Source organism: Natator depressus, chromosome 26 (assembly GCF_965152275.1).
Source record: "Natator depressus isolate rNatDep1 chromosome 26, rNatDep2.hap1, whole genome shotgun sequence".
In the NCBI taxonomy this organism is placed as follows: Eukaryota; Metazoa; Chordata; order Testudines; family Cheloniidae; genus Natator; species Natator depressus.
In genome coordinates this window covers 7,914,946-7,939,701 of record NC_134259.1, presented here as the reverse complement: position 1 = coordinate 7,939,701, position 24,756 = coordinate 7,914,946, and the positions used below count along the sequence as shown (strand labels likewise).

The following is a 24,756-nucleotide window of genomic DNA, read 5'->3' as shown; positions in this document are numbered from 1 at the left end:
AAGGATTTATTTTTAAACACCGAACTGTGGATGATACATCACAATTAATTAGGTGTCTTTCACTTACTCCTCCAACTTCTAGCCCTGATTAAGAAAGCAGATGTGCTGATTATATAGCCAGAACAAGCAAAATTCCTGGTTTGTAACCTTTGGCCAGTCCATTTTTCCCTATGAGTTTTATTCCAAGGAAATGTGTAATACATTGAATGTGCCAGAATTGCATGCGTAAGGACTAAAAACCTAAAGGTGAGCCTGAAAGGGGCCTGATCCAATGCCCCCTGAAGTCAATGGAAGTCTTTAATGGGAAGATTTGAATGAGATTTGGATTGGGCTTCAAGTCAGTTTGCGAGGCTCTGGATTGAGAATTTCCTAGGCCTCAATGCAGCAAGGTACTTGAACACATGACCAGCATAAATTAAGCATGCGAGTAGTCCCACTGAACTCAAATCATTCAAGCACTTAAGTACCTTTTTAGACCAGAGCTTTAATGACTATGTTAATGAGAACGTATAGTACTTTTTTATTATTATTTAAACACCTTGGTTTTAGATCCCTCCAATCAAGCACCCCACTATGCATTACATATTCATTTCTTTCTGCATTCTAACATAGCTCTCAAGACTGAGTTATTCTTGCAGTTCTGCAGTGCATTTACATTACATTTGCTAGTTTCAATCACATCATTGCATCAGGATGCACTCACTTTATCAACCCATCTTCCATGTAAATGTCTGCATAGAAAGACTGGTCATCATTAACTATTTTACCACCCTTGATCAAAAGACGATCGCTCTGAAACAAAAAAAACAGGGAACAATAATAATTAGGCTGTAAGAAAACTGACAGTTTGCAGCATCCGTTCACAGATAAAAGAGGAGAGGGAAACAAGCTTTGCATTATTCAAAGGGCATGTCAAAAAACAAGTCAATTACAGTACTTTCAACTGAAAAGATAAAGTATCATTTCATCTGCAAGTCCTTTCATCACTCTAATGATCCAAGAGCAAGCTATATTCTCTATTTAAAAGAAGTTTGGTTATGAGGCGTGTTTGTTTGCTTTAACTACCCCAACAACCAATTAAAACAAAATCGTTCACCCACCTACCACAAAAGTACTAAACACCATTTCTCAAAAAGCAGATTGTGGTTTTTAACCACGTCTCTTATTTTTAACCTTGTTGCAGGCGTAACTTCCTAAATCCACCCATCCTGAAGTCACGACTTGGCTAATTGAGTCACACTTGCAGTCGGAGAAATTGACCAAAAGTCTGTTGCCACGGGATACACAACACAAACAAATCCATTTTGTCCAAGTCTAGCAAGGTTTCAGTTCAGCGGATCTTTTACTGTGTTTCTACAGAGCTACTGCATAATCTAATGAAAATAAGCACATATTAGCAAATTAACTTAAAGATAGGATTTAAGAAGCCATGTTATTAAACCTCCCTCAAATTAGATTGCTGTTTGGTAGAAACAGAAAGGTAATGCCAATGAGGCAGCTTTCAAGCCATTCCTTCTAGATATTCGCTTAGGTTACACGGCTCCTTTGCAGCTACAGTAAGTGAAAAACAAATGCATCATTTTGTAGTACTCGTGCACAATATCAAAACACATACTCTAAAGATCTTTAGGTGAGAAGGAACGTGGCACATTAGCATTGTATTCATCCTCTTTCCCCACAACACTAAGTGCACATATATTTAATACTGAATTCAAAGTGCACATGTATCATGCAGCACTAAATTTAAACCTTACAAGTTACACCTTACCTCTCAGAAATGTATTTGCACATCTTCTGAAAAGAAACTGCTAATACTTGCCCCGTTTCCTTTATACAGAATCAATGACATTTCATAACCCAAGGCCTGACATACTATTGTCCATAGAGGAAATCCAAGGCTGATTTAAAAGAGGGAAAAGTGCATGACTTTAACATGTGGATGCACAGACCATAAAATTAGAATACATGCTTTCAGCTGCATTATTTATTACTATTATAGAGGTAGTCAGGAGCCATAGTCAGAATTGGGGCTGCACTGTGCTAGGAACTATGCAGGCATATAGAAACTGGCAGTACCTGCCCCAAAGAGACTACAATCTAATTTAAAATAGGGGACCAGATTCTCAGGTGTTATAAACTGGCATTGCTCTTTGGAAGTCAACGGAGCTACAAGGATTGCACCAGTTGAGAATCAGGCCCAAGGTGTTTAAGATTTGCATTTACAGCTAATTTTATATCATTGTACAAAAATCATAACAGTCCTTTTTTCTTATTTAAGGGAAAAGTTAATGGAGAGTTTTGGCTCCGTAAGGATGCAAAAAGAAATCAAGATTTTAAATTTAGGCTCTGCTGTGACAATAATGCTTAACAAAGCAACATGGCGCTTGAAAAACTTGCTTGTTTTCAATGCCAGGTTCCTGTATACTACAGCAAATTGTCCCACACTTCCATCATTCCTAGAATCACTGCACTAATACCCTCCAGTGCAGCCTTCTTGTGCCATTAAAGGCCTGATCCTATTGAAATCAATAGTTTTGCCACAGATGACAATGAGAGCAGAAGAAAGTCCTCAATCCACTGTCACTTGGGAAATATACAAAAAATGACAAAATGAGCCTTGGACATTATAATGCTGTTCTATAACCTACTGCTAGTGTTCAGAGTAGCAGCCGTGTTAGTCTGTATCCGCAGAAAGAAAAGGAGTACTTGTGGCACCTTAGAGACTAACCAATTTATTTGAGCATAAGCTTTCGTGAGCTACAGCTCATTTCATCATAAACACCTCTCCCTTTGAGGCTGATCCACAGCCCACCGAAATCAACGGGAGTCTTTCCATTAACTTCAATGGGCTTTGGATGAAACCACATATGCAGTTTGTATCTGTGGGAAGGACTGATACCACACTTGTTCATATTTACCTTACTGATTCAGGTGAAAGTCCCCTACCCACTGAGCCAGATTCTGATCTCTTTACAGACGGATCTCAGTGGAGTCACGCTGTGTTTATACCAGAGTAAATCAAATCAGAATCTTGCTCATCTCCTATTCTTTGTCTTGTTATCCACCCCAACCCAAATAACTGCAACGTTCATTCATGAAAAAAATACACCAGTTCGCTGAAGACCCACAGCACCATCCATCAGTAATATTCAGCTTCCCCTAAATCGGGACTAGCGTTTTTAAAACCTTAAGATACTGGAATCTCAGTGAGAGATCACTAATTTTTTCTACCAGTTAAAGGTTCAGTCTTCTCACATTCCAATCAGTGAAGTACACTGGGCTGCATAAATGCTTTTTACACACAGCTACCCAATTCAACAGCTCACATCCAAATGTCATACTTAATATCATCCATCCACTACTGCTGATCTTTCACTTGTCCACCTCTAAGGCTCAGGAACAAGATTTACGACGGGTGTGTCCTTCGGTCTAAGAGCGGAAAGCTCTTACACTGATACAAATAGTGCAAACTTGTATGTCAAAAAATAAACAAGTAGCATTTTTAACTGCCTCACTTACGCTGCAGAAAGTTAGTATCCTTGCACCTGTGATACCTGCACTGATCAGTTTCCATAATAATGGGGAAACGTAGGGTTTTATGTCACCGCTCCTTTTCTTTTCCCTTCAGATTTCATTCAGGGGTGGACTGAATTGTGCGTTGCAAGAATATTCCTGGGGAAGAGAAATACCTCCTATTTCATTTCCAAACCTAATCTTAAAGAGGGGGAGGCGTTTCTCATATACCAGTACCAAAAAAAAAAAAAAAAACACACCATCACCACCACCAGCCGCTCTTTCTAAGCATTGTTTTCGCTGCACTGGGAAGGAGGATGGAAGATGAAAAGAACAAGCCCCATCTGCTCATCTCATCGGAGCAGCGCCATTACCTCCTGGAGGAACAGCACAAACACTGTCCCCAGCTCCTCACAATCACAGCCCTCTTTGTATGGGCGGGGGGGGGGGGGGGGAGCTGCTTCAATCATACCAAAAAAACAACCGAAAAAAACCCTCAGAGCCCAGCCAAATCTCCCCCCTCCTCCCAGCGAGTAGTGGAGAAGCTCTGCCCGGCAGATATTTCTATTCCTGAGCCATATTTTAAAGCCAGATTGTAAAAATCTGTTTTGATGTCTATTTTAAAATCTCCCCCAGACCCTCTCTTCCCTCCCCAATCCTACCTTCTTCCACCCCACCCCTGCTGTCATTCTGCATCTACCATCCACTTCCCCACCCACCTCCATCCGCCCTGTTTATTACGAGCAGCACGGGCTGCCATAAAACATCAAACCGATACATTTTCAACTCCACTATCCCCCCCCCGCTACCCCACTCAGGGCTTCGGCAACCAGCCCCATCTGGCTCACACACCCACGAGCCAGCTCCCTCCGTCTATCCTTCCCACCCGTGCACGCCTAAACCTGCCATCCGTTTGCTCGGACCCATGCGAGGGTCGCAGCATCCCCGAGCTGATGAGCCGCAAGACCAGCTCCGGGTCGACTGGCGTCCCACTCCTGCAACTTCAAGGCAACCATTGTTCGCCCCGCATCCTCTGCTTGTTTTCAGGACGTCTAGAGAAGGCTTCCAGCGATGCTGCGGCAAAGGAGGGGTTTTTGCAGGAGAGCGTGATCTTATTATCGTCCTGCAAAACCCCTTGCAATCACCTCCCAAGCACACAAAGGGCTTAATCCTCCCCCTCCCTCCCTTCCTTCCTTCCCCATGTCGCTAAACTCACCGTGATCCGTGGAATATTTTTCTTCCCCTGATAAGACATGTCTCTTGGGAAACAACCCCCAAAACAAAAACCGGGAGGGGGGTCTGTTTATTGATTTTTTTTCCTTCTTGCAAACGTTTTATTGAAATTTAAAAATATATATGTAGATATAAAATAAAATCAATTGCAATCAAAAGGAAGTGGGGCGGGGGTGGGGGGGGGAAGCTGGGGTCTGCAGGGGAGGAAAAGGAGCTTGCCCGGCGCTTTGCAAATCGCAGGAACGGGGACAAACAGCAGCCCCGGCGCGTCTCCCTGTCTTTGCCCCGCTCCAAGCCCAGCCCCAGAATTAGACCGAAGGAGCCAGCGGGGGGAAAAATCCCCGTTGCAATCAAAGCCCGAGCACAAGGAGGCAGCGGGAGCGCATGCGCGCTCAGCCACTCCCTTTTCCTCTGCCGAGCGCGGGGAGATGATGGGGGGGGGAAGCACCCGGCTCTGGCCTGGATTGGCTGGCAGCCGCCGGGATATGCAAACGAGCCCCGGCCGCTGTGCAATGGGAGGGGAGAAGAGCGGTAACATGCAAAGTGGCGCAATGGAGGAGCCGCCCTCCCCTCCCCGCGGCAACCCAACCCCCGGGGCGGGCTCGAGCTGGGAGCTCGCGGCGCGCGGCCGGGGTGCTGCCCCGGCTCCAGAGCCCATGGGGAGCAGGCGGGGCGGGGGCAGCGTTGCATTACAGCTCGCTGGATGCTGCTGCGCCCTCCTGGTCTTTGCGCCCGGGCTCCCAAAGCCCCAGCCCACGCTGCCGGTGCAATGCCCCAGCTCGCAGCTGGCAGGCGTGGGGCCAAGCAAAGCCCCCTGCACGGGGCCAGAGCTCCGCCGCCGCCCCCGCCGTTTACCACCAGCCACAGCGGAGGGGGATGGGGGGGTTGTTCCCCCCCCCCTTCCGCTGGCGTGGCTGGAAGATGCTGCTGCGGAAGCTTGCACGGTGGGCGGTTGCTGGGTGAGATCAGCAGCAGGTTTGCAAGGGAATTGGGGGAGGGGGAGTTGCATTTTTTTTTTTAAAGGGAAAGGAGAGAACCGCATAACCCTTGGCGAAAGAAAGCATTGCGCAGCAGAACAGGGAGCTGGCTTTTAACCGAGTCCCGGCCTGATGCTCGGGGATGCTGGCCCCGTGGGAGCCAGAGGATGCTCAGTGACTCTGCAATTTAGATCGTTATTTTGAAAGGAATATGCATGTGGATGCCACTGTTTTATCTCTCTCTCTCTCACACACACACACCCCTCCCTCCCCCCTGCCGAGCCAGTAAATCCAATAGGAAAATTCTTCCTGGAGAGCGGGCGCAGCAGGAAATACGGCACACTCCGTCTTTGTCCATCTCGCCCCTTCCACCTTCCTTGGCTCCCCCCCCCCCCAAAAAAAAAATCTGTGAGCGGGGTGAAAGGGGAAGGGGTGGGGCTCCAGCAAACTTTTAAGTACCCTGCCCCCAAAATTCTTAACAGGCCTGCATAGCAACCCAAGGCAAGGCAGGGTTCGGCTTTGACCAGGCCTTCCCCTTGTTGATTGGGAACAACACCTACATCATCTGATGGCCTTTTCCACCCTTCCCAAAAAATACACAAGTAGCTAAGGGGCATCCACATTCTGTATCTCTGGCTCCCTGCAAGTCTTCAAGAAGCAGGGGTTATGCTAAGCGCCATTGGTCCATCCAGGTCACATTCGTTATTAGAGCATTGCCACCCCCACGGGTTCAAATATTGGGAATCAGGCCTCAAAAATCATGAGATTAGCTTAACATCATCATGAGATGAGCTTTTATAAACCAATAACTCCACTCAAGTTCTATTTCTTTGCTTCCGCTTTCTGAGCCTTAAGACCATGCTCGGGTCATGTTTTCAATTTTTTTCTGTGCCTGGGAGCTGGACACTTACTTTAAAAAAAAAAAGAACAAGAAAAAGCTGAGATTCTCGCATAAACATCAGATTCCAAGAGTTAGCATGCTAAGGAAAACAATAACGAGCAGGTGCTGGTGACACTTGTTATGCACTGTACAAGACACAAAGGAAACATCCGATCCCTGGCCCCAGCATCTTACTATCTCAAGCCATTGGAATCACCATTCCATATCATATCAGTGGCCTATCTAACCCAATACCCCATCACTGTCAGGGACAGCTGCTTGAGAGGATGAGACAAGAGACATTTTTCATGGACAGAGGACACAAATCCATCTCTGTTTGCAGGTCTGTATGGGCCAGGTAATGACGAACTAAGGATATTATTTAAACTCCTCAGTGACGAGCGAATTATACCTGGTAAATACAGTGCAAACTATAAAAGCCCTATGGGTCTGAACCTGCAAGTCTTGTTACTCACACAAGTAACCCATTTGGGGCAGGGGGAAATTGCAGAAAAATTCCAGGGGGAGAGAGCAAAGTTGTGCTAGCATATGGGACGCTGAGGTTATTATATTCTATCCTGCAAAGGCTGGGGAGAGGGCCCAAAAAGTACAGTAAAAGACATAATGCAGCATATAGATCTATGAAAAGTCCAGGGCGAAAACCCCAAGTTGGGGGGGCAACTGCCCCATAGCAAACGACACCTCTGATTTGGGGGCTAATTCCATGAGTAGGGGATTGCAGGAATCACAAGATCCTTCCAGATAAACCATACAATGCACGAATGTAAGAGATTGAAAACTGCTTTAGTGTACCACTGCAGTGCATCTTTTTAAAGGGAACACCTGTTCCAAGAGATCTACACCAAGATCTCTCTTGTACATTAGGCTACAAGGTTGCAGGGGGAAGGTAGAGTGGAGAGAGAAAGAGACAGCTTTTCCTGGATATACCAGGAAGCCTTACACTGATTAATGCTCCAATCCACTAATACCTGACCAGTAACAAATGAGAACGCAGCTCGTTATCACATGATTAACTTGTTACTGCGCTGTTGAATATTTTGTTAACAATTTGAATAGAAAACACTAAATGTATCAACTTGCCCCTCCCTGGTCTGCTGCACTGGGGGAAGTTTTGATATCTCAGCACATTTTTACCGGAGACCTGGAAGGAAAATGCTGCCATCAGCAAGCCAGGAAGCTGTAAAGAAGCAGAAGTATGTCATTAGTGGCAAAGTCACACACACAGTCTATCATACTATGTCCAAATTAGTAGCCTGGTTTTATTATTTATTAAATTCCAAAGCACTCAGCCAGGTACAGGACACAATGTGTATAAAGCGCAGATCGGACCGTTCCCAAAATTCAAGAGCTTTTGGATTTGAGGTTCCTGTTTCAAGTCCTACATAAATTATTACTATGATAGCAAGGCCTAGAGGCTCCATCTGAGGTGAGGACCCTATTGTGCTAAGCAAGACCTAGTCTCTCTCCCCAAAGAGACAAAAGGTGGGAGAGGAAGCGGAAGCCCAGAGGTGAGGTGTGATGCCAGTATCGTACAGTAGGTCAGTGGCACAGCCAAAATACGAACTCAGGCTAGTGCCCTACCTACTAGACCACACTATCTCTCTAATAAAGAAACCCATAATGCTAGTTTTCATTGGCACTTCTATTGCCGATATCATGGAGATGTTCAGAGATTCTTTCCCATCACCATATTATAAGAACCGTTATCGTACAGAACAACACAGATGAAGAAATTAGATAGCTGGTTAATAGGCTGATCCCGAACACAAGATCTGAACAGCACAAAAGACACCTAGATTCTCATCCACTCCCAAATCACAACCCCATCTCTAACCCTTATGGGCAAGGTTGAGAGGGCAGCCCCTCAGCTGGTGTAGCCCCATTACACCAGCTGAGGGTCTTGCCCTAGATTTTTCCTTCTGGGAAGTTAAAAGACTTCAGAAGATAAATGGTTTTAAAAAACAATTATTAAACTTCCTTGAAGTAGTAACTTAGAAAAGAAAACGTTGCTTATGAACTGACAGCCCATGCCTTTCTTCACATTGACCATCTTAAAAACGATGCGCCCTTGTTCTTAATGGCTCACGTTAATTAGAAACCAGTATTCTCTGAAAGATGTTTTGTACTGGAGTCTATTTTGTTTGTTTACAGGCCTTGTTTTTGCCTAAATCCACACGCTTCAAATTAAGACCAATAAATCCCAATGAAAAGTTAACTGCGGTCGTGAGTTACTAGGTTACAATGAATGGACTGGATAAATTTGTGACGTCCTAGTGGCTTGTGGCATAGCCCTGTTGTGATACAACAATGCTATTACCAAAAAATAAATCCTGCCCATGCACTGTGGAAAGGGAAGGAATGCATCCAGCTCTGGAAGATTTAGACAGCTGAGGAATTCAGTCCATTGATTCCTTTTGTACTGCAGAGGTGTGGCTCTGCCTGCAGCAGGCTGGGAAACTTAAAATTAGAAGACACCGTAATGAACAAGCACTTTGCCAGATCCTTCTTGCCAAATGCTAAGCAGAGGGGAACTGCCAGTCAGCCCAAACCCTAAATGCCACCTTCCCGACAGCAGACAAAAGAGTGGGATGCTTAAGGTCATTGATATCACTCAAAGTCCTGGAAATTGCTGAGTGAGGGATGATGGAAGAATGTTAGTATCCCAGACCTATCTCTGCCAGTGTGGCTCAATGCATCCCTCATCAAGGGTGGAATTACCCAATGCACAGAGCCTAGGCACCAATTAAATCCCAAATTAAAGAGTAAATCTTCTGCCTCTGCACCCAAGCTCGTGATAGGAGGAAGGATTCTTCCCCAAGATTGGAGAATAGCTGCACTGCTGTTACATGGGAGCTATTCCTGTCCAATAGCTGAAATAGCCTCTGCAGGGCCCTATGCAAGCCCTCTTCTCCCCTCCCCGCCCCTCCCAGTGTGGTGGGGGATGGGAGAATAAACGCAGAAGCAGATAGTTGTGCCTTGCATGTTCCCAGGCCTGCCCCCATCCACCCACCCACCCCATGCCACACAAGGAGTCACGCCCTGCAGGGGGTTCGTGCCCGTTGACAGCCCTGACTAATCCTGCCCACCTTTTGCTCAGCACAATCACAGTGGTTTATTGGCCACTGGACCTGCCATGGCAGCAGTCAGGTTTTGCCTCTACAAGGCTTAAAATGGTGCACAAGGGCTTGTGCAGGTCCTTTGCACAAGAGTGCATTTCATGTTAAAGGACCACTGTCCAGTAGGTAGGCCAGACCCTACCCGGAGTTGGAGGTGCCCACAATTCTTCATGACTGCTTCCGGTCCATGGCATGGGTTCGTAGGTCTTCGGGTTCCAGGCCTTTTCTCTTCAAACTTCCCTTGACAGAGTTTCCATCCTATCCTCCGTCTTCCATGTCTGATCTTGCTGTCCTCTTCCTCCCCTGCTTTCTCTGCTGGTCGTTCTTCTCCCATTGTTATCACATGTCCCACCCACCTCCAACACGTACTCTCCAGGCTATCAATGAGAGTGACAAGTTCATCTTCTTCCTAATTTCTTCCATGTGTACTTTGTCTACCCTCTGCTTGCTTACCATTGTCCTCCTCGGTATATCATTTCGACCTCCTGTATCTTCTTTTCTTCCATCTCTGTAAGACTTCCTCTTTCCAAATAATAGAGCAGGCAGGGACAAACACATGCAGCATGCACTTTTTCCTTTCAATTATTTACTTAATTGCTAGACCCACCGTACTCCTGCCACCTTTTTCACTGCCACCCATGCACACTGGGTTCTTCATTTCCATTCCCCAAATCTCTCTGATGGCACTACGTGTTCTTCCCAAGTGCACAAAATCTTCGGTTTCTGCTTCCCTCCTCAAGCCTCACTCAACAGCTCCTCTTCCGTACCCCCAACTTGCATAACATCAGTCGTCTTTGTGTTTTCCTTCAGACCACGGTCTTCAAACACACATGCCCGCTCTGATACCATCTCAGGTCCTATAGATAGAATTTAATAGAGAATGAGCATCTCTTTCACTTCCTGATCCTCCGCTGGTGTAAATCAGCATAGTTCAATTGACTTCAGTGGAGCTACACCTCTTTATACCAGCTGAGGATATGGCTCAATAGGAGTTTTGGACTGTCCTAGCAAATGTAGTAAAGCGGTGTTTCCCAAAGTGTGGTACGCGAACCCCTGGTGGTACGTGAAAGGGTTTCAAGGGGTACGCGGCACAATTTATTTTACTTTCTCATCGGTTTTTTTTAGCAGCAGAAAACAATTCACTAAAATTTAATGTATGAGAATGATGTACACTTGTACAGTAGAAATACACACAGGTGTACATTGTAACTAATATGATAACACGTTCGGTAACATCTAAGAGCACAGCAGAGCCGACGCAAACCACGCGTGCGCGTTACCGCGGCTCGGGCAATACACTTGCCTTTGTGGCTTGCGCAGAAGGCATGCTGACGGACAAAAGATAAAAGTGAATCACTACTCGTAGTAATCTGAAGATCGTAGCAAGTACATACTTGGTGTGTATTAATATACACAATTTCTCTTTTTGGTAAACCCATTTACAATGGATCGCTGGCTGAAAACAGGAAGTTTGACACGTACAAAAGAAAATTATGAAGGAAATACGAATGTTAGTGATAATTATGCTGAAAAATGCAGTGATATGGCGACATCAGACAATTGTGACGACAAAATCAGTGAACCATGTGAACCATCTGTAAGTTTATTGAAAGTATCAGCTGCAAAGAAAACAAAAAAAGCCCGCAAATCTGCTGAAGAATATCTTAAATTGCAATTTTCATGGACTGGCAATGAGGTGGAGCCCGTTCCACTATGTGTGATTTGTTACAGGACTCTCACAAATGAAAGTATGAAACCATCCAACCTAAAACACTATTTCGATAGCAAACAAAGAATACGAAGGAAAACCTGTAGAATTCTTCGAAAATAGGCGCAAAGATCTCCAAAAGTCCCAGAAAACAATTCGTAATGTGACGGGAGGTGAAAATATGAAAGCTTTGGCAGCTTCCGATAGTGTGGCGTACTTAATTGCAAAGTCCAGAGCTGCTGAAGTGATTGGCGAGACATTAGTAAAACCTGCAGCCAAAGTAATGGTGCAAGTGATGATTAGAGACAAGGCTAGCAAAGCTATAGATTGTGTCCCCCTCTCAAATAACACGGTTCATCGCAGAATCACAGATATGACCGAAAACAGAAAGCTGCAATTATTGGCAAGAGTACAAAAGAGTCACTGCTATCCACTGCAAGCGGATGAATCCACTGATATTGTGAAGTTAGCTAATCTTTTGTTGTTTGTCAGATATGAGCTGAATAATGAAGTCCACGATGATATTTTGTTCTGCCAACCTATGCCAATACATACAACTGGAGAAGCTATTTTTCAAGCTATTGATGACTTTATCAAAAACAATGACTTGGATTGGAGTCGCTGTGTTGGAATAAGCACGGATGGCGCCAGAGCCATGACTGGTTCGAAGAAAGGAGCTGTTGCACGTATTCAAGCTGTTGCACCAGAAGCAAAATCGACTCATTGTTGCATTCACAGGGAAGCACTCGCCATCCAGAACATGGAGGCAGATCTAAAGCAAGTACTGGATGAAGCAGTGAAAATAATCAATTTTGTGAAAGGCCTCCCTCTGAACGCCCGGCTGTTTTCTCAGCTTTGTGATGAGAGGGGCAATGATTACACACACCTCCTATTTCACACTGAAGTGCATTGGCTTTCGCGTGGAAAGGTTCTGAATCGCCTGTTTGAGCTGCGAGAAGAACTGCAAGTTTTTTTAGATGAAACCTTGAACCTGCAAGACTGTATACACAACTGGAGATGGCTACGCAAACTAGCATATATTGCAGATATCTTTGCTCATTTAAACAACCTCAATCTATCTTTGTTGCAACGGAAACTCATCTCCATATTCCATGTTCGAGACAAAGTGAGCGCCATAGTTGCAAAATTGAAACTGTGGCATAAACGTCTTAGTCGTCGTGAACTGGATTCCTTTCCATCTCTTCATGACTTAGTAATAAACTCGACTAACAAACTTGATAGTGATGTGTTACAAACCATGAAGCAGCATTTGGAAAGCTTGCAGAAAGATCTTTGGAAGTATTTCCCTGAACCAGATGGCACCTTTGAATGGATAACGAACCCTTTTATCATCAATGTTCAAACATTGCCAAATAACCTCTCTGCTTCAGAAGAACAGCTCTTGGAGCTGGCTTCAGATAGCTTCCTGAAAACAAAATTTGAGCAAAATACACTGATGTCATTTTGGTTGGGTGTTAGCTCTGAATATCCAGCTCTATCGGACAAAGCTGTCAACTCTCTTCTGCCTTTTCCCACCTCGTATTTGTGCGAGATCAGATTCTCTGCACTGGTGGGCATCAAAACAAAAAAAACAAAATTGTCTTATTGACGTGGAGCCCCAGCTTCGTCTTAAGATCACAAACATCAAGCCAGATATCCCCGCGATAGTGTCTGGTCAAAAGCAGTTCCATCCCTCGCACTGAATAGTTTGGTTTGGTTTGTACTGAAAATTTTTCAAGACTGAAGGAGTAAGTATTAAAACTAGTGCTTTCTTCACGAACCTAGCCAAACCAGCGTATTTTAATTTCAGACTTATACAAATTCACCATATATATATATAATATATATATATATATATATACACACACACACATACACACACACACGCTGTTCTGCCAGACTGTTGATTCGCTTCTATTATTTTAATTATTTATAGTACTGTTTCTATATGTAATTATTATTTCTATTAAAATTTTTGTTTCAACTGTATGTAATATAATTTTGCATTTATTTCTAACAAACATTTAATCCAGAATGAAACGAATTAGGAGTGCGTTATAAAAATGTGGCGACCACCGCCCATCCCCCAAATTATCTTCACCGGAGAAGGGGTATGCCGGTAAGACAAGTGTCTCAAAAGGGGTACACAACAGCTGTAAGTTTGGGAAACACTGTAGTAGAGAATTACATTCCCACTATAAATTACAGGATGGTTCAAGTGAAAATCTACAGAAAGGATCTCTTTCTCTATTTAAGTCTCTAGGATTTTTGAGTAATTGCAATTGGACCCTGCTGAGTTTCTACAACATCCTGTTGGTTTTATCCCTATTAAATTCTTTACAGGTTTTCCATAAGGACATTTTGTGATGGCATGAGAACACAAACATATATTCTGAAGTGCAATGAAAGGAGGGATCGGGGTGGGTTTAAACCTTCCCTGGTAGTTCTGGAAACTCCACAACAGCATCAGCCTTAGTATGTGAGAAGCAAGTTAGAAACAGATTGGTTTCACTCAACCAGCTTTATATTTTTTTCCTAGGAAAACAGACATGTTAGATGACAGATAAATGCTAATACGCCACCCCCATTAGCTGCTCCTCCGGTCACCTGAGTCAACGGGAGTCTTTTTATTGTCTTCAGGAGAAGCAGGGTTGGGCCAATAGAGGTTTCACTTATTCATAACTCAGGCCCTGATCAGCACGCGTAGATTGCTACACCAGCACAGAGCCCCATTGACTGGCATGCCATGTGCGTACAACATTCCACCCACATGCCATCAAGTGCTGGAAGGATTAGAGGGGAGTTGGTAAATATCTGTAGGGGTACATTTGTCCCTCCCAAAAGGCGATGAAAGAAATGTCTACCGTTAATAGCTATAAATTACATAGGGGAACTTCTGTCACTAGTGGGGATGGGGGGTATTTTCTTTTGACCGCTAATAAATGTTACAGCTTAAGTTAAATGCACACGGGGGTCAAATAAGCGATGATGATGAGGTACAATCTTATGACTATTTTCAGCCTCTACAGACAGACATTCTGAATAAATAGTATCTGAAGTTTTGAGTGGAGGGTTTATTTTCCATTTGCGCAAACAAGTCAATAAAAGCAAATCAAAGTATTTGTCTCTGGATTAAGTTTTCGTTGTTGCTCTTAATATCATGAGAAACATAAAGACGGTTCTGACAGAACCGTAAGGGCTTATGTAAAGGCTGTTGTCACCAAGGTTTGAACCTACAACCTCCAGAGTTAAAGCTTGAATGAACTCCCAGAGGTTGAGCTGAAGCACTAAGGCTAGGAGTCAAATTTTCTATGGCTTTTAATGGGAACGAGGGATCTAGCTCCCTTAAACCCCTTTGAAAGTCCCAGCCCCCTGGCTGGAAGCTTTCACAGACATATATGCTCTTTGGATCAGGCATAGAGGGGCATACATAACACACACAGAATGACAGGTTTCAGAGTAACAGCCGTGTTAGTCTGTATTCGCAAAAAGAAAAGGAGGACTTGTGGCACCTTAGAGACTAACCAATTTATTTGAGCATGAGCTTTCGTGAGCTACAGCTCACTTCATCCAGAATGGTTTCTATGCTCATATCCCGAGGACAGATGAAGTTTATCCCAAGCATTTCAGGCCCACAGCTGTACTAAGATAAGCTCCCACACTTTCCTAACTGTTGTTGTTATTACTACGACTTACTAATACTTTGTATTAGCTAGGAGGCGAGGGGTAGAAAATAAGACAGAAAATATCACAATGCTACTAACTAAATCCATGGTGCACCCACACGTTGAATGCTGTGTCCAGTTATGATAGCCTCATCTCACAAAAAGAACATAGTGGAACTGGGGAAAGGTTCAGAGAAGGGCAGCAAAGATGTTCAAGGGTATGGAATAGCTTCTGTATGAGGAGAGACTGAAAAGATTACGCCGATCATCTTAGAAAACAGACGATTTAGGGGGGACAGGACAGAGGTCTATAAACTCGTGAAGGGTGTAGAAAAAGTGAATTGAGAAGTATTATTTACCCTTTCACACAATAGAAAAACCATGGGTCACTCAAAGAAATTAATAGGCAGAAGGATTAATACAAATGAGGAAATACTTTTTTCACATAATGCACAATTAACCTGTGGAACTCATTTTCATGGGTTGTCGTGATGGCCAAAAGTATAACTTGGTTAAAAAAAAAGAACTGCGGAAGTTCAGGGGGGATAGGTCCATCAACGGCTACCAGCCAAGATGGCCAGGAATGTAACCCCATGCTTGGGGCAACCCTAAACCTCTGACTGCCAGAAGCTGGGAGGAGAAGACAGGGTAGATCTCTCCAAAATTGCCCTGTTCTGTACACTCTTCCTGGAGCTCTGGTACTGGCCACTGTTGGAGGCATGATACTGGGCTAGATAGACCATTGGTCTGGCCCAGCATGGCAGTTTTTATGTTCGTACAGATTGCAGAAGCACCTCAGCGTCCCAGTCAGGGATCATGGCCCCGTTGTGCTAGGCGCTGTAAAAAACATAATAAAAAGATGGTCTCTGCCCCGAAGAGCTCACAGTCTAAGTACTCTAAGGTTATCATTTTGGTCATCACTACAACTGAACATAGGCCTTCCAGAGCTCAAGCATGTGCCCCTACAGCTTAACCTAAAGAACTAGCTAGGAAATGTAGCAGACTCATGTCATCTGTGAACATGAACAGCGGGTTCAACTACTCTACTTCACTGGGGGAAATTCTGACTGCATGACTGAGAAAAAAAAAATCTGGGTAGATCTCGCCACCAAAAAGCCATTTGGTATCAATACCATGGAGTTTATCTTTTCTCTCGGATCTTCTGAAGAATGGGACTCTCCTTTGTGTTTGAAAATTGGTTAGTCTCTAAGGTGCCACAAATACTCCTTTTCTTTTTGCGAATACAGACTAACACGGCTGCTACTCTGAAACAGAACAAAGATTGTTGATTCTGGCTATATTAGGCCCAGATCCTCAAAGGTATTTAGGAGTTGGGCCTTAGATCCTTTTGCAAGTTTGCTCCCAAATGAAGACTCCCTTTAGGGGTTCAAATGAGGGAACCGTTTATGTAGAACAGCCATATTAACGTTATTCTAGCTGGGATGCAGAGCTTGCTGACAAAATAATGTCTCACCTCTCCAACAACCTAGTGGGTACGGAATCAAATTTAACATACTGCAGATATGACAAAGGATATGAGGAATTAGACACAGCCTTGTCTGTAACAGACTTGGAAGACTGCCTTGTAGCTGATAAAACAAGCTAATCATTTCAAACTATGTTCATATTATTTGTATTTCGGTAGCACTCAAAGCACTTCCCCATTGTGCCCCATCAGCACTGTAAATACACAGGAAGACAAGGAGCATCTGGCCCAACCAGTGGAGCCTCTTTAGTCCAAATGGTATTTGTTGGCACCATATCAAAGACCCTGGTTCTCTTCTGCATCAGAAGGAATGATGAGCGAATTGGTAAATTCATGATAAGCACTTAATAGAAAACTATGCTCTCAGAATGTGTGGCATCCCCCTAGCATGTGGATTGGTGTCTTAAAGAGGGATCCAGGAAGCTTGCAGGATTTTGTTTGGTTTTCCAGTAGCCAGACAAATGATTATGATCCATCGGGAGAATATGCAAGTCATTTCTCCGTGTAATTATTTTGCAAGTAGTGATTATCGAATCAAGGCTAGAGAAATTACAGGAATTGTAACAAATTAAACTTGGAACAGCATTTCCAGCTGTTTGGAACAACCTCTATTGTGCTTTGCACAATGGCTCCGTTAGCATTCCAAAGTCTGTGATTGTTTGTGCTCTGTACAATGTCCTGTTAGTCATTATTTGTTGCAGGGATGGGCAAGCATGATCATGGAGCTTGAGGATTTTGCAACAACCCCAGTTATTTTGCAGGTTTGCAAAACTGTTTCTGGAACCTCTTTTTCCTTGCATGTTAAATCCACTTTAGCCCCTCCGTGTTGATACAGTTTTAAAATAGAATTGCTTTCCCAGTCGGTGTTTATTAGCTATTGTTATTCATGGGCCCCATTCATGCCTCAGGGCCCCATTGTGTTACTTGGTGTACAAACACACAGTATGAGCCAGTCTACGCCCCAAAGAGCTTACAGTCTAAACAGATAAGAGAGAAAAAGGGAGTATTATTTATTCCCATTTTACAGATGGGGAACTCAGGCACAGAAAGATTAAGACAATTGCTTCAGGTCACCCAGGAAGTCTGAAGCAAAGCCACAAAGGGAGAAATAAACAACCTTCATCTTTATTTGGATTAGATTGAACAGAGAGATCACTCGTCTCAATCTAGTGCATTTACCATCCTTCCTACCTACGCTACATACCGGCCCGTCAGGTGCTATGTGTAAGTTATTTAGATTAATGCCCTGATTTTCGGAAGAGCCAAGCACCTCAGAGTCCCACTGTAGTCAATGGGACCCTCAGGTTCAAAGCAACGCTGAAAGCCAGGCCATGTGCTTATGTATTTATTTCCTATCCCATTTCTGCTCCTTTACCCTGATCATCACCCCTTGATCCTTTCTCGCCCAGTCACTCCTAATTAAAATGCAAGCCCGATCGTATTTGAGTGACGCTAATTAGCTGTGTGACCTTGAGCAAGTCACTTCCGGACTCTGTGGCTCAGTTTTCCCACCTGTATAGTGGGGATAACAATACTGACCCTCCTTTGTTAAGCACTTTGAGATCAACAGATAAAAAGCTCTATGTATCAACTCTTCCCAAATCAGGAGTAAAGTAAGGTGAAGTTTTTTAGCCAAAAGGTTTAGGTGGAAAGTGCAGATTCAGCAACACCAAAACAGTTTGTGAATTTGGGTCAGTTTTGATAAATTGTGTAAAAAAAACCAAAACCCAATTTTGATTTGTTTGGTTTGAAACAACTTTTTGTTTTGAAATTTCCTTCAATTTTATATTTAAAAAAAGTCAAAACCCTTTCAGATGGTTGAAATTGAAATAAAACAGTTTGTTTTAGGTCAAACAAGCATTTCGTTTGACAAGAAAGGTTTTTGGTTTTAAATTTTCAATTGACTGAAAATTCTGAAGAATTTTGTTTTTGGCTCAATGTGAAACTATTTCCTTCCCCCCCCCACCCTCATTATTTTGGAATTGCTCCATGAGCCAAAAAGTACTTTATTTGCACGCTCTAATCAGGGGCCCACCAAAGCTGCTGAATTCACAGGTCCCAAAAGGTGGATGTGCCAAAATAAAGTGATGGTCTAATAATCCCTGCAGCTAGGATAGAAGTTTTGGATAACTAGACATCCGGACTGGAGCATCCAACTGTCCTTCGGTCAGCATTCAATATGCCCGCTGACTTCAATGGGAATAAAAGGACTGCCAAGGTAGATCCTGAGTCTCTGCCTAATGACAGCTTCTTTCATAGAATGCAAAGGGAAGAAGCCACAAAGAGAGAAATAAATAACCTTCATCTTTATTTGGATTAGAAGCTGACCTCCATTAGTAGCAACATTTTCACCGTAATAGTGCTTTGCTTCATAAAGTGCTTGGATATCCTGGGACAAAGGGCAAACACTGATCGCCTACAACCTCTCCCGCCTTCTGAGATAGGGAAGTATTATTATTCCCCTTTATAAAGGAGGAAACTGAGGCACAAAGCGGTCACATGGCCAAGCCAAGGAGGGGCAGCATGGTCCAAGCGAAAGGGGCTCTGGAGTGAGCGTCAGGAGACCTCAGCTTTATTCCACCAGTGACTTTGGGCAAGTCACCTCACCTCTCTATTTCCCCTTGCACTCTTTGTCTGTCAGACTGTAAGCTCTTTGGGGCAGGGTGTGTCTCTTACAACGTGTTTAGACAGTGCCTAGCACAATGGGGCCCCTGCCTTGGCTGGGAACTCTAGGCACTACCATAATAATTATTATGACACAAGGAGTTTAGAATTTGCCTCACAGGAAGACCAGAGTTGCAATGAAACCAGATTCAAACAGTTGTTAATTTGAATTAACCTTTCCAGTGTGTTAGCATAACCGAGAGCTTTGGTAACAATAAATGGAGCTGCCTGGTATTTTTAGATCTCTCTCCAAGCAGAAAAATCAAGTGAGCAGCACACACAAGAGAATCTATATTTTTAATTGCAGTTACATTGTATTGTAATTGTCTGCTGCCAGTTATTCCATACGACTAATGAATGACTGACAGAAAAACTACATTCTGTCTGAGAGTGGCAGTGCGAGGTGTTGTGGGAGGCAGTGTGTTATAGCGGATAGAGACCTATACTAGCAGTCAAAGTACCAGACGTCAAAATCGGGACATCTGGTCACCCTACCTGGCACAATGGGGCCCTGATCTGACAGGACCTCTTGATGCTACTATAATACAAATAATAACTATATAACCACTGTTCTGTACGGCATCATCACACATTGTCAACATATTAGCAACCTCAAAACTTCAAATTGGCCTTTTGGCGGACAGATCTTTTATTCAGATGCCTGTTCTTTAAAGGACTGGAGCCAGTGGTGGAGAAATTCAAAATCCAACTGTGAAGTTAAATCAGAAGCCCTGATTTTTGATGGACTCAGACGACTGTACATAGGCCTGGGTTTAAAATGATCGTTAATAGTAACGATACCGTGCACTTTATAGCACCTTCCATCTGAGGACCTCAAAGCGCTTGACATAGCGAGTTTAATAATTAAACACCTTAAATTTTAAAAAATTCTCAACATTTTCTTTTTTTTAATCTCATTTACTTTGCATGGTTTTTGTTTGCTTCTACTCCTTGCACTTCACTCAAATTAAATTCATGATTTCACTCTTTGGGCTTCACCTTGCCGTCTTTATTCCAGCAAATCACTGGGACTTTTTACCTGACTCGGGCTGTTGTTATTACGATGATTCTTTGTAGAGGCCCCTACCAAGATCGGGGCCCCATTGTGCTAGGTGCTGTAATAGAATATGCTGAGACATATTGGATACATCTACACCGCAGCAGAGGTGTGAATGGCAGCTTGTGTAGACCTATCTGAGCGAGCTGTACTCCCGCTAAAAATTAAAATGAGGACACCGTGGCCCAGGCTTCAGTGTGGGATGCACAAGCCTGCTGACCCACCTGGGTACATACTTGTTCGTACAGCTGGCGTTGGAGCCTTGTAGCGTGACCAGATGTCCCAGTTTTATAGGGACAGTCCCAATATTCAGGGCTTTTTCCTTACATAGGCGCCTATTGCCCCCTACCCCCTGACCCGATTTTTCACGTCTGCCATCTGGTCACCCTAGCATCCTCCCTGCTATTTTTAGCAAACTAACTCAAGCCCAACAACATGAACGAGAAATCCCACCCCTGGCTGCCATGTAGCCGTACCTAGAGCGTGAGTCATTCTCTGCCCAAAAGTTAACAAACTAAGAAGACAAAGAATGGGAGGGGAAACAGAAAAGTGAAGTAACTTCCCCAGGGCCATACAGCAAGTCAGTGGCAGAGCTTGTCACAGAACCCAGATCTCCCACAGTCTGCCCTGTTGATTGGGCTACACTGCCTCTAAAGACCTAACTGTGAAATGTTTTGTAAAGAATGATGGAAACTCTTCCTGCTGTCTCTAGGGATCATTTTAAGCCAGGAAGCATGGAGCACCATGTCCATAAGATACTACTGCGATCGATCCCTGTGGGATACCATAGACCACCAGCGAGACATAACGAGATTTCATTATTCTGCAGAACTATACATGCCATTTAATGGAGGACAATTAAATTCCTTTTTCATCCTCTGGATAGTTAAGAGTACAGAAAAATAGCAGATGTACTGGTCCTAGTTGCCTCGCTAACAATGTAGGCTGAGAAGAAGGCAGGGTCATTGTACACACCGGAAGAAACGATGACTGTGCTTTAACATATTTTGGATCAGATCTTTGGCTAATGTAACTGGGCAGAGCTCCACTAATTCCAACAGAGCCATCACCTGGTGATATGGCCCTTGGATTTCTAGACCAGAGCTCAAACCGTCAAAAATAGATGGGTTCTTAAGAATATTGGTTGTGGCCATAAGAATTCTCAAGTCTCCAAGCTAAAGCTAGTTGAGTATTAGGACATCTAGGCTTTTGTTAGATAATCTACATTTTTCCTAACTTCGGGGACCCATGAATGAATGTATTATTGTGTTATAGGTTGCACATTATCATTATCTATACAGAAACGTAGAGAGGCTGTTCTTGGCTAGGTTAGACACGATTAGCAGTGTGCTAATAAACCTACGTTGTGCAACTGAGGTGTGAAAAAGTAAATGGCCAAATTCAGACCCCGGGTATGAAACGCAAATCCACTGAAGCCAGTGGGCTTTTAGCCTTTTAACACAAGTCTGAATTTCGTCTTGTAGCTTGAAGTGCTTTCTTTCCCCTTTCTTATATAAATATATTGAGCCTGATCCTCAATAAGGAGCTACAGCCAGGTTATATCAGTTGAGGACCTAGCACTTCCATTCAATACAATACACAGATGCAGTCACCTGGGAAACCATAAAAGCTACGGCATTCCTGCTAATGAGGACCAATCTCTCTTACTTCATTTGCCACAGAAGACTTCACACCACCATTAGAAGAAAAAAAAAACCCACCGTATTGGTGCCAGCATTATGCACAGCTAATGGGACACAATTCAAAGATTCTAGTGGATCATGCCATTATTTTGTGCCATCTTAATTAAAGGTAGAATGAAAATGTGACTATCAAACTGATAAAATGCTAGAGCTGTAGCTCACGAAAGCTTATGCTCCAATACATTGGTTAGTCTCTAAGAAGCCACAAGTACTCCTCTTCTTTTTGCGAATACAGACTAACACGGCTGCTGCTCTGAAACAGTTCATAATCTGTTACAATTCCTGATTTTTCCTCCAAATCATCCCATATTTTTACGGTTTTCGAGTAATATTTGAAAGAGATTCTTTTTTTCCCCACCAGACAAAAACTGCACCTTTTTATTATTATTTAGAACACATGTCCAGTCCTCTACTAATAGTATTGTGAAGCATCATGAGTTATGGTTTGTACGCAAGATGCCACATAAAATTAAGTCTTGAATCGCAAAACTTCCTTGAACCCTAAACCTGCAAACATTGATGCAGATGAGTAATTGTATTCCTGAGATTAATCTCACTTAGTTAACTGAACTACTGAATTGAATCAAGTCATTCACAGGCATCAATGTTAGCAAAATCAAGCCTTGGGTTTTTGCAGTAGCAGATGGATATGGGGTATGATTTTCAGAGGTGCTGAGTACCCAAAGCTCGTATTTGATTTATCAGTGCTGAAGGTCAAGCCCAAATGGATAATCTCACCCAAGTTTTTTTTGCCTCGAATGTACCATCCACGCCACTGGTGAATCAGCATCTGGGTACCAGCTATTCAGATGAATTCTTAAGACACTGGGATTGTTTCATAAGCACCTTTGGGGTGTGGACATGGGGGAATACTTGGAAGAACTCTTTCCTACTTTGCTACTAGAAGTTTGTCAGATTCCTGGTCGACTCTTCATTCACCTGGACTCTTCAAAGCTTGTGTTTGTCAGAGGAAAGCACAGAGTGACAATATTTCTTGGCTTAAATCTAAATAAAGCTTGTTTGAGTTGATTTCCTTTAATTTACCTGGGAATGAAAGTATATGTGATCAGCCAAAGCTATGGCTTTGAATTATTTTGTTGTTAAGGGACAAAGAGGTCCTTAATTATACATGGATTGACACATTAGCAGAGAACTGGGACTAAGGGTCAAGACCAGGATTTTCAAAGAAGTCGAAGGGAGATAAAATTATTTAAATGGGATTTGAGTCCCTCTTTGACAATCCAAGCCCAGATTCCTTCAGTCCTATGCAAGATTTTACTCAGGCAAAATGCCCATTTCAGTCAACTGGCCAATCCCTAAAATTCTTCCTCAGCCAAAATTCCCACGAAGAGCATTGCCTGGGTAAAAAACCTTGGTAAGGCCTTCAGAATTGAGCCCCAGGGGGGTAAATCGGCAGGGATTTGGCCATCGGATTTTGCTGCCCAATCTTTTGCTGACAATTGCATTTTATCTTGTGGTGAGCTGCATTTATCAGATGGGTGGGGCACTGTGCTAGAGTAGTGCTTTTCAGAAACAAAGTCAGCTTCCATCAGCAGATGGAAAGGAAAGTGTGTGTGTGTGTGTGTGTGTGTGTGCGCGCGGGGGGGGGGGGGGATCGGTCCTCTCCCTAATTCTGCCAATCTCCCCCTCCTGCAGAAGAATGCAGGGACATTTAAAGTCTGGCGATAAGAGGCTAGGACCAGCTGCTGCCTCGGTGAGCACTGGCACAGGTTGAATGCAATGAGGAGGCATGATGCTTAATGGAAGCCTGATCAGAGATCACCTTCTCCCCCCCCCCCCCCCAGCTTAACTCGCGGGTGAGTTGCAGATCTCCCTCTCGGACACACCCGGGGCCATCCGCACCCACCTTGTCATTGAGGTTCTGCAGCGCCTCTTTGCCAGCAGCCGCCCTGATCTCCACCTTTCCCCCGAATTCAACAGGTGGCTCCCCTCCCTTCCTGCCCTGCCTGGAAGAGAGGGAGTGGGCATCCGAGCCCAGGTGGGCCACGTCCCTCTGCTGGGCCACGATCCTGCTGGCTCCACGTCCCACCGAGAGCGAATCGAAATCGATGGTCTTGTTCTCCAGGGAGCCTTCCACCGGGCAGAACATGCCGCAGAATTTCTGCCGGGGTTTGGGGCTGCCTGAGCCCAGGTTCTTGAAGAAGGCTGGGACCTCCTCTTCCTCACCCTGCCTCCTCTCGGCCATGGCTCCGGGGGGCGGGGGGGTCTCCCTGTTCAAGAAAAACAACAACAAATAGGATCAAGATTTCCCACACACACACACACACACACCCCGATAGAGAGAGCAACAGGGCTGCAAGATGTGGATTTCCTGCCCTCATAGAGGGGAGGCTGGCGAGCTCGCTCGGTGCATAGAGATGGAGATGCAATGCAAAGTTGAAGGCAAGGCTGCTGCAATCAGGAGAGAGGAGATTTCAAGTTCCCAGCCGCCCCAGATGATGAGGGGGGCGGGGTGGGGGAAAAATCCCTCACTCTGCAGCAGAGATTGGGGCCTGATCCGGAAGTGATGTGGGGCTGGCGAATTAGCAAACAGAGCCGAGCTGGAGCAACAAAAACCCTCGGACCCTGTTGCTGTTACAAGTTGCTCTGAGCAGCGACCCTCCCCCCTGCTTGGGGGCGGGGAGGGGGTCGTGTTAGCTGCAAAGGATCTGCCCCCCCCCCTTGCCCTACCCCCTTGCAAATGAAGCGCGGCCTTAGCCTTTTGTTCCTCAC

General features: G+C 44.3%; 1 protein-coding gene across 6 annotated transcripts in view; it reads right to left on the bottom strand.

Moving 5' to 3' along the window:
* The window catches only part of DPYSL2 (dihydropyrimidinase like 2), a 92,112-nt gene extending 67,700 nt beyond the window's left edge, over positions 1-24,412 (bottom strand). For 2 of the 6 annotated variants that reach the window (XM_074940087.1, XM_074940088.1), the window contains exons 1-2: positions 4,730-4,911; positions 704-792 (exon numbers count right to left, since the gene is read on the bottom strand). In XM_074940087.1, the coding sequence (XP_074796188.1) occupies positions 704-792; positions 4,730-4,768 (128 nt within the window). In that variant the 5' untranslated portion in view covers positions 4,769-4,911. Of the gene's footprint in view, positions 1-703; positions 793-3,519; positions 3,671-4,419; positions 4,446-4,729; positions 4,912-23,890 lie in introns of those variants that run through there. The other 4 variants (XM_074940085.1, XM_074940086.1, XM_074940089.1 and 1 more) reach the window with 4 other exon arrangements.
* Positions 24,413-24,756: the final 344 nt, after the last annotated feature.